The sequence below is a fragment of the Clinocottus analis genome, unplaced genomic scaffold (assembly GCF_023055335.1).
Source record: "Clinocottus analis isolate CAN_PGR_092001 unplaced genomic scaffold, fCliAna1.0.p SCAF_8, whole genome shotgun sequence".
Classification (NCBI taxonomy): Eukaryota; Metazoa; Chordata; class Actinopteri; order Perciformes; family Cottidae; genus Clinocottus; species Clinocottus analis.
The window spans coordinates 9,501,361-9,512,133 of record NW_027176240.1 but is presented as its reverse complement, the minus strand read 5'-3'; the positions used below and the strand labels follow the sequence as shown (position 1 = coordinate 9,512,133).

Sequence of the window (10,773 nt, the reverse complement as noted above, 5' to 3'; positions counted from 1 at the left end):
TTAGTGTTTACAACGTTAAATCTGTCGTCTAGCTTCCTGTTTGAGTCTCATTGGTTGACGAGAAAAAACGCCTTCAGATGAATGTAATTGGTCGGAATGTTGTTCTCTGAGCCAATGAGAAATAAGGAGGCGGGACCTTTGTTTACGTAGGGGTGTGCGTCGACGCGGTACCTACGCCGTCGACCTGACGCAGAAGCATGAACAAGCCTTTACACGTAGTGTAATCTTGATGTGTGAATAGAACATTCTCGTTTGACATCACATATCTAAAACGTATCCTAAATAACCTATTTAATTGTAATATCTAAAACCAAGTGTTTAATGGCGAAACAGTGAAATGATCAAAATTAATGATTTTTGGATCAGCTGTACAGCTGATACATGTTTAATGATACTACAGTGTACAATATAGGTTTAATATTTTTGCAAAAAAAGGTCCAATATTGTAGTTTAGCTGGGTTAGACATTATTTATATATTTTAGGAATAACAGTATCTTAAATCTCGTCAAACCATAATGATAGTGTGGTGTCTCGATGCCAGTATTGTGAAATTATGTTTGGAATTGGTTATATCAAAAACTTTTACAAAAATAGATACAAAGATGTATAAGATTGTCAAAAATATTTATTAGGCTCACAATTCACACGTTTAATAACAATATGACCTGCCTTTTGTAACCGATACATTACTTTAGCGCTCACACCTTGATGTAACCTAAGGCAGGCCACATTTTTATTCCAAATATAAATAAGAGCTTATATACAAAATCATGTATAATATTGCACTAAGAGGTAATGTCATGCATATTGTGTGTGTGCATATGCATGCATATATATATAGATATATGTGCATGTGAATGCATATATATATATTAATAACCACCCAAGTACTCTCATAATATCACTGCATGTTTTGAGCAGCCACTAATCACAAAGTACTCAAGTTGTTTCACAGCACTAAATCTTCATGAAAACCGGTTGTTTGGCATCCAACTTTGTCACATCACCTGGCTGTGCTTGACGCAGTTATCAGACGCTGTCCTGTGCTATCAAATAAAGCTCATCACAGCAAAATGCCAGTAAATGCACTTGTGGTCACATTCATATAATTGGCCTGCAGTTGTAAACCCTTCAACGATTAGAAAAAAACATGAAATCAGTAGACCTGCCTGTATCCTAGGAGGTAGCAGTCTACTGTATTAACACTTTTCTTATGAACAAATATGGCACCAAATCTCTGCAGCACTTTTAAGAAAAGCTAGTGTGTTCTTGGATGAAAAATCTTATGGTTTCAAGATTCCCATTAGTTTGAAAGAAATACGGTAAATGTAAATAAATATGTAATTATAATACTAACTCAATCAAGGAAGAGTAACCTCAAACACAAAATGTTAACCAAATTGATCTTCACTGTAAGTCTACACCAGCAGCTAAAAATACACCCGGTTCAGAAACTGGTTCACAGCGATGACATGTTCTATATGGCAGAAAGAATTCTCCATTGGCTTGAAGTAAAGGTTGAAACAAAACAATGAAGATTATTCTCCACACTCAATCTGAACAATACAGACAGATGATGCACAACGTAATCTTTGACTCGCTGTGGTATGATTGATATGATTCAGAGTTCTTTGAACTCATGAAGAACACAAGGTATATTAACACAGAACACTCACAACACAAGTCCTAAATAAGGTACAGGTAACAAAATATCTCTGGCAGGTAGTTTTTGTGTAACATGTCTTTCTGTGTGTACGTAGCATGGTAAATGAGGTGGTTACAAGAACATGAATCAGTCAATGTACTGGGATAGCCAGCGGAAACCATCTCCGTATCCTTGTCTCTTCAGCACACTACACATGTAAACCTCCATTGGCCTCAAATTCTGCTCCTTCAGTGACACTTTGCCCTAATAAGAAACAAAAGGACACATCCAAATGCACAAATATTAATTCCCAACACAAGCATTTCAACCCACTTCACCATGGACAGTAAACATGTACGATCAATATCTTAAACCTGATACCTTGAAAAATACTTTCATTTTGTGCTTAAAGGGAGGTAGATGTGGGCTTGCGAGATTTGTGAAGCACAGTGTTATTATTCAGTGATAATGTCCTTAAACAATCAGGCTGCATGGACACAAATGTGCTATTTATTGAAGAAATAAAGCAAAGTAAAGAGTAACTATAGGAAATATAATGTTTGAATGTTTCTCCTGCTTCCCAATGTAGAGCTTGTGTGTTGATTACCTTTCCTGATGTGTGTCCATGAAGGCCAAACGTTCCTCTGAGCCCATCCTCACTGATGGCCTCTGGGCGGTCGATCTTATTCCCCAGGATGAGAACCGGGACGTTGGAGATAGTTTCATCCGTCAACAAGGCCTGCAGACAGAAAGTGTTCAAATATACACCAAAGAGAAATGCGTTGAGTGTCGTATACAGGGGGAAACCAATATAATAAACGTACATCCAGTTCAACTTTAGCCTCTGCTAGTCGCTCATGGTCTGCACAATCCACCATGTAGACAATACCGTTTATGGCCGGGAGGTAGTTCTTCCAGATTCTTCGTGCTGTGAGAGCAACACAATGTCAGCATGTATGTACACACAGCTGGCAGTGCATCAAACTGCATCTTTCTTATTCCTACCTTGCGTATGACCTCCAAGGTCAAATGTTGTAAAGGTCATCCCAGCTATGGTCAGCTCCTCGGATGCTGAGGACAGAAGGGAAGCACTGACTTTAGATAAGAGATGAAACTAAACTGACCGCAGAACAGACGACATGTCAAATTGCCAAATGTACTTGGATGTAGCGTTGGCACGTGTTGTCCGAGCCGGTCGTCTCTGAGCATGTGCAGAAGTGTAGTTTTTCCAGCATTGTCTAGTCCAAGGAACACAAGCTTTCCACTCTTCTTGTACAACCCTGAGGGTAAAAAGAAAACAAACTATTATTATTTAAAATAAGATCACAGTCAACTTTTTTTGTTACTTTTTTTTTATCTCAGTCTTGAAGATGAGGATGATGAACAGGAGGAGGACATAAGTCCTAAACACCAAGGAGTTATCTTTATTTGTCTTATTCAGGAATGGCATGGAAATTCTACCACATCTGTGTTTTTCCACATTCATGCAAATTGAATGAGATCCATGTTTAGGCTGGAATTGGTCACATATATTTAAATCTAATATGGAAACACTTCTAGTCACTAAAAAATATCTGGGTTTATTTTGGAGTGATATCCTTAAACTTTATGGAGATCTACTTTGACCTATTCTTTGAAACATCCTGTATATTCATCATACATTGTGAGATGTATGTTGTTTGTAGCCCCATAGTTTCTGTGACCTCTACTGATATCCATGCATACAGTGTAGTTTATGAGCTCCAGCCATTTTAGTTTGGGTCGATCAATGTATTCACATGACCACAAAGTTCTGGTACTTAAGGCTGGACTATATTATTGACATGTACAGTATGTGCAGTACTTTACCTAATAGTTGCAAGACACTGCTGAAGCTCTTGTAGATCCAGTCAAAAATAAAAGACATTTCTCTGGACTGCCTGTAATACAGATCATATAACTGAATGTATTTATTATAGCATATTAAAGAAGAACACAGTCCAGGACAGTGATTACGTTGCGGTCAGACCTTATCGCCTCTCCCCTCACAAGCATCCAAAACAAGTCCCATGAAACAACACAGCACTTCAAGATATAAAATAATTATAGCATTTAATGAAGTGTTGCAAAAGGACAGGATTTAGCACTGGAGCTCATTGTTAATCATTATTCCTGAACTCTGGATTACTCTGCTGGTATGTATAAACTCTGCATAATCACACAAGCTTTAAAGCATGAAAGGAAAGGAGGGAGCGAACTAAACCACAAACAGGTTTCAAAAGATTTTTTAGATGCCAGTTTGTTTCTGAGAGCTGCCTCACCAAGTTACACTGATCTTCCTTTGACTATTTTTGTGACGGGTTGTGGCAAGGACACTTGATCTCAGCAGTCACCCCCTGCTTCCCTCTCTCACCCTTTCTCTCTCTCTCTCTCTCACACACACACACAGACACACCTGTCACTCTATGTGAGACATGATGTGCTTGTTGCAATAAATAATGAGGCCTTCAGTGACCAAGACTTTGGGAAAACACCAAACTGTTGATTACTTATCAAACAGTGTTTCAGTCGTGAACACCAAACTCTTTTTATAAAGTAGGACACTTGAATCCAAGGTCTTTGGAATACATACTGTAACTCATCAGTGCTTAAGTGAACCCTCTATAATGTTGGTATTCATGGCAGAAAGAGAACAGGTTTTCTTATAAATCTCAGATTAGTATTCCAAAACCAATATACATGTATTACAACATAACACAGGCCACTCTGCTCCTTTGAAATACTTGTTTCAGCGATTCAACATAACTGGCACAGTACGAAGCTATTCGCAACGACATCAGCTGTCCTACAGTAAACAATCAGACATTTAGTAAACAACATGCGCGCGAAGAGATCAGCAATGACTCGCCAAACTCGGTATCACGTCAGGAAAGTGGCTCAACAAGCACAGAACTATACCGAACAGGACACGTGGACACTGAAACAACGTGAGCTTGATGCATAAATACATTGTGGGGTATTACCTTTGTCTCTCGAATTTATTAAATGCCCGTCAGTTTGTTTTTGGACCAACCTGTCCCGTCGACCGTCATGTAGCCTACTGGTTTGACAGTTAGCCGGAAGTACGTCACTATGATAGCACAAAGAGGGAGGGGCTAAGAGGGAGGGGGCGGGGCGCACATGCTATTTATGCTTTTCTTAAAAATGGACCATAAACTCATATAGCTAATAATTGTGGGAATGTTTGACACGTAATTTTCTATAATATGAACACTTGCAATATTTTAGTTATACGCAAAAATATTAAGTACTCCGTCAAAAGATGACAATGTATTTGGATAGAGGACCCAAAGCTGAATGTCTTGGTAAATGTTGTGATCCGATTGAGTAGATATGATTGAATACGTTGTTCAGGTAAATTGCTAACGTAAATAAAGGAAGATCATGAGCCTGATAGTAAAGGTGTATCAGAAAAAAATGAAGACAGAGGAATTATTTACTTTAACATACATACATCACAAAGAGTTGCGTAAAAACATTAAGTATACCTAAATAAATTTATAACAAATAAAAGTAATCTAGGTCCTGAACACTAGGTGGCAGCTTTATAACAAAAAGAGAAATCAAAGTTCTACTTCATTTACTAAACATTATCTCGCTACCAGCTCTGCTCATCAAACTTGTGGTAATAACAGCAACAACAGAGAAACTAGTGTGTGTCTCCTAGTTTAGAATAAAGTATGTTGCAAAAAAAGTGTTTTGCAAATTAAAAAAAAAAAAAACACATTGTAATGATAATTTAACCAGATATGCTTTATTTAAGCAGTTCAGAGTATTCTACTTGATCGCACAAGTATCCACAGGAGTAGTACTTGTAATTTTTTTTATGATCGCACATCTCAAAAGAGATCTTTGTTAAATAAGAACAAAAATAATTGGTCAAGACAAGTACTTTTTTTAACCACATAATTTAACCAGTATCTCTCCATCTACAGGGAAAAGTCATCCTAGACCCAACCGTCCAGATCCCATCCAGTCCTCCCATCTTCAAGTATGAGAGATGAGCCTTTCACTCCGCTCCAATCCAAACCGCTGATGGTTTACTTCCTCTCATAGTAGAACCATTTATCCACTGCAAATGAAAGCATGAATCTCCCGTCAGATCACTCATATTCAGCAGAAATACAATTATAATATTGACCGGAATATATATATATATATATATATATATATATATATATATATATATATATATATATATATATATATATATTTATTTTTTAAGCTACCTGATGAGGGGATGGGTTCTTCTTTTCCAGAAGGACTTGTCTAAAAATAGAGTGAAACATCAGTTATGACGGAGGAATAAGGCCTTGTATTGACAGATGTTGTCATGTTGAAGGAAAAAAAAAGGGAAGAACAAAAATTGTACTCACTCCGCCAACAATAGCTTTAGCCTGGTCCACTGAACAGTGGTAAGGGCTGTCACTGGGCGAGACGCACGTGTTTTTGCTGCATTGCATGATAAGACATTCATTCATAGTTTAGAAGATATAATTTAATATCTTTCAGTTAACATTTGTCCTAAAAAGCATCTGTAATTTTAGCCGTGGTCAAAGTAGTAAGAACAGTGTTTACCAGTTCAGTTCACCAGCGTTGGTCTTCTGGGAAATGAGGTCTTTCCAAAATTTGTGAGTGCTCTTGATTATTCCAAGGGCAAAGTCCTGAAACAAAAACAAATTAGTGCTTGGTTTTCTGGCAAAGTGCTCAAGATAAATCCAAAACCATTTGACAAAGTAATGAGGAGTGCTAGGGTGGAGACCTTGTCTTTGAACTCGCCGTTGAAAGCAAACTCGTTCTCCGGCTTCCCATCGGGTACTTTGTACATCCTGAACCAGTCGACCGTGGACTCCAGGTAACCAGGTTTCAGGCGCCGCACATCACTGATATCTGAATGTTCATGAGGACACCATGATAGGTTCAGTAGGACTGATGAAGGACTGCCAAGAATCTTCATCAAATAACAATAAGGGTTCTTACTGTTGAGGTCTTTGGCTTCAGGGTCCTCTACGTTGATGACAATCACTTTCCAATCAGTCTCACCCTCATCGACCATGGCAAGGATGCCAAGCACCTTTACTTTGATTACCTCTCCACGGGAACACACCTATAGAGGACGTTTGTTTTTGCAGTTAATTTTCTGTTGACATCAGCAGTATTAGCTTTTTTCCCCACTTAAATTAGTGTACAAAGCAAACAACAAAGTTGATCATCACAGTGACTTAATAAACGCTGACAAACATTTGACTAAATACTGTAAAATCATCAGTTAGCGTTGTACCTTAGTGCCGATCTCGCAGACATCAATGGGGTCGTTGTCACCACAGAAGCCAGTGTGTTCATCTTTGTGGGCGGGATCTTCCCATGTCTGAAGCACCACAGAACAAAGAATGCCATCAGAGTCAAGTACAATTACATTTATACATATTTATATACATTGTACATTTGTTGTTGTGCATCTTAAACACTTCAAGAACGACCTAAAGCCATCACAGTTTTTAGGGAGGACACATTCAATGTGGAAAAACCAACCTGAGGAATGGCTCCATAGTTCCATATGTAGCCCTTGTGTGGGAACACATTGGCAACATATCGCACCTTTCCCTTCTTCACATCTTGCTTTACTGGGTTCAAAGGGTCTTTTGTTGCAATCTAAAAATAAAAATGTATTGCTGTTACTTTTAAAGAACTGATTAGTGAAAAAAAAATATTTCATCACAATTATTCACTTTTTTTTTATCTTGTTGAACTTTCAGATGACTGATAAGCCTTTAAGTTAATAAAAACTGTTGGATAAACTGTTCAAGACATTGTGATCAAACTAAAGTCAAAGCTATTCAAATCTGATCTGATCTAAAAGTTGATGGTGGCCGATGATCTGAAAACTTATACCTCCATTTTTGCATTTGTCCACCTTGGTACTTCGACAACCACGTGGAAGATGTTCTGTAAGAGACAAGAATCTGTCATAACAATCTTTAATTGCTCTGAAACACATGCCTGTATAATGTGCAATATTATGGCTTCTACTTACACTGGTCCAAACATTAATAGGATAATTGTTTTATAACAGATAAGATACTATTTCATTCACTGCAATCACAATAAGTATTGGCATAGCACTGAAGAGTAAAGGTCATTGCCTTTGCAAATAGACCATGGCCTTACTTTTGATTAACCGTTCAGTGTCCGTATCAGTTTTAGTTTTTTAGTCAAAGGCAGTCATATGTTAAGCAGTGGGTATATTTAAAGGATACACTAAATAAACATCTATAAGTGTATTTATATATGTATTTTCACTGGGGTAAGGTGACTATGCCATACCGTACCTGACTCTCATCTGCGTACATTGGTATGTCATGGAACGGTGAAACATACTTTCCATCAGTGTTTTCTGTAAAACAGATAAATCGCTGTATGAACATGGCAGACAGATACAGGCGGTCCTTATCGGTCACTTATCAACAACCCAGTGTGCTAGAGACGAGCAGTTCAGATCATCGTGCTTGGTGGATTTGCCAAAGGAGTGCACAGGTATTCATTGGTGCATACTTTCAATTCTATCTGAAGGTGTGCCAATGAGTTGCTTAGTAAATAAAACACAGATTACAGGTAATACATTTTAGTCTTTAAATCATGACCTCTCTCAATGCATGGTACAGATACGAGTCTTGAATTAAACTATGGCTACAAGAAATTATGACAATTGTAAACGGGGTTAAACTATAATCTGTCTAAGCAACTAAAATGAAACGCTCGTGTGCCCACTTAACAGCACGCAGCCTGGCGTTTATCTATACCAATGCGGTTTATTAGCGCGATATATTATATTAAATATTAACGCGGGGTTTATTAATGCTTGATAATCAGAGAGGGCGTTGCCTAACCAACTCAAAGCTTTTATGCCAGATGACGTGTTTGTCGGGTTTCCCGAAAGAGCAAACTTCCTTCTCCAAAGTCCAGGACAAGAATGGTGGAGAAAAGTCGACGAGTACGTAGTGACGTTATGTCAGAAACCTCAAATCTAACACGGGGCAAAAATGGTTAGGGCAACTTAAGAGCACTCAAAACGAGCATTGACGACTGTTAAAGACAAGTGGAGGTTTGCGTACGAACGTGTCAAATCTACTGCTGGCAAGATGACACAAATAACAGCAACAATAATGAATGAGTGACACGTGGGACGTTGCAGCTAGCCCGCTGGGTTTGTGAAAAAAGACCTCAATGTAGCAAACAATGACACAACTTTAGCATTTCTACTTACTGAAGAATAAGCGGTAGTTCAGGGAGTGGAGGGTCCCCCTCTCTTCCACGGTGAAGCTCATGTTTGAGTACAGGTTGGCTGGCTCTGCGATGGAAGATTGCAGCGGAATGAGACGTCTGCGCTCGGTAGTAGTAGGTAGCGTTGAACGAGAGGGCACGGCGCATGCGCTCTTTGCCGAAGATGCCTTCAGGAAGCTGTCGGAATTATCGCACTTACAGACGAAAATATCTGTATGAAAAGAAATATGTATGAACAGCTATGCCAGTGTAGTACTATGAGACATGGTGTCGTCTGGTATCGTGGTTATAAAAGTATTAAATAAATAACTATTATTTTTAGGCAGCAAAGACTAAGTTGCAATTAAATAAGCCTCAACCAAAGGTACTAGTACTGGTCCAAGGGTCATTTGGTACCAAGCCACACAGAATAAATGAATTAAACAAATATTTGATTGATTATCAAGGTCTGAAAGATGTTTTATTTTGAAATCTGTGCCAAATATCAAAAACATAATCAACAAGCAGTAAAAAAAAAAAAAAATGTCTTTCGAGCACTTCTTTAGAAAGGAGAAAAGGCCCAATGAAGAGACAGAAAAAGAAAAGCCTACAACTTCTAAGAAAAGTAAGCTTGCTTTGTTTTTCCCCCGTAGGAAATTATGTAAATCTAACCAAAATATTGTATTTGACAGATTCTGACTCTGATAAACAGTGTAGTCTTAGCAATTGTTCAAAGAAAACATGTGTTAAAATATATCCAAACACTAAATCCTTAAATAATTACAAAACGTATGCCCTGAGTCAATATAACTTTTTTTTTTTTTTTAGGTTTTAGTTATTTCATTAAAACCAGCTGCTGAGGTTATAATCTCACATGACTGAGTCATAGCTTGTGCATCTCCATCAGATACACTTATAATAAAAGGCTACAGACAAGTGTGCATGTGGGGAGAAATAGTGGGCTGGGACCAGGAAGTAGAGCATCCCGAGTCTTTTTACACAAATGACAAAATTGTTTGCAAATATAATACGAACAGTTCAGAGAAATGTGCCTAAGACATCTTGATTAGTCTGGTCGAATTTAAGTTTACACTAGATTTAAACTAGTTTCAATTAGTTTCCGTTTGGATAAGAAATTATATAAATACATTATGAAATTTATGCTTGTTGTAAAATGCCACTTTCCATGTTCTCAAAAGTGTGTGCGTGTGTGCGTCACACATCCATATATGGGTGCCATGGTTTTTAAAAGTTTTTCTTCAAACGATTATTTAAAATATATTACATTTTTCTAAAATAATGATTACAAAAAAGCAAATGCTCATATTTGAGAGGCTGAACCATGAAATGTTTGGCATCTTTCCAACACAAACAATATGAGATTAGCCAGTGCATTATCTGTCTAATAAGCTAATTGATTAATCGGCTAAACCAGGGGTCAGTAACCTGCGGCTCTTTCACGCCTCTGTTGCGGCTCCCTGAGGCTTTGAAACTAAATAAACGTACCTTTCAAAGGGAACTCCTCTTATCCTGGAGTTTGAGGTGATATTGGGTCACTGTAAATAAAATACAAAGTTTAAATATTTGGTAAACTCAAATGTGCGTCACATTCTATTATGTCGCTGTCAAGCAGCTCTCCCTGCAGGTGGATGTCAACGTGATTCCCAGAGCCCCGCCCTCGGTAAACTATCAACGGTAAAATACATTAAAAATAATAATAAAAGTCACGGAGAAAAGTAGAGACGTATTAATTTGCTTTCACTGCCAACGATGCTGGGTGCCCTGTATGCTTGATATGTGGCGAGTAATTATCAAACAACAAAACATG

General features: G+C 37.9%; 2 protein-coding genes across 2 annotated transcripts; both read right to left on the bottom strand.

The window, feature by feature from the left end:
* Window positions 1-621: 621 nt before the first annotated feature.
* Window positions 622-4,741, bottom strand: sar1ab (secretion associated, Ras related GTPase 1Ab). Its single transcript, XM_068568774.1, has 7 exons — window positions 4,649-4,741; window positions 3,495-3,565; window positions 2,807-2,926; window positions 2,652-2,717; window positions 2,471-2,574; window positions 2,254-2,385; window positions 622-1,910 (listed from the first exon to the last, which is right to left on the bottom strand). Exons 2-7 carry the CDS (start codon window positions 3,550-3,552, stop codon window positions 1,794-1,796), a joined length of 597 nt encoding a protein of 198 aa, XP_068424875.1. The 5' UTR covers window positions 3,553-3,565; window positions 4,649-4,741; the 3' UTR covers window positions 622-1,793.
* Window positions 4,742-5,417: 676 nt separating this feature from the next.
* Window positions 5,418-9,127, bottom strand: ppa1b (inorganic pyrophosphatase 1b). Its single transcript, XM_068567855.1, has 11 exons — window positions 8,950-9,127; window positions 8,015-8,079; window positions 7,578-7,631; window positions 7,218-7,337; window positions 6,967-7,053; window positions 6,666-6,792; window positions 6,448-6,575; window positions 6,264-6,349; window positions 6,062-6,137; window positions 5,915-5,954; window positions 5,418-5,757 (listed from the first exon to the last, which is right to left on the bottom strand). Exons 1-11 carry the CDS (start codon window positions 9,008-9,010, stop codon window positions 5,726-5,728), a joined length of 876 nt encoding a protein of 291 aa, XP_068423956.1. The 5' UTR covers window positions 9,011-9,127; the 3' UTR covers window positions 5,418-5,725.
* Between the last annotated feature and the right edge of the window lie 1,646 nt (window positions 9,128-10,773).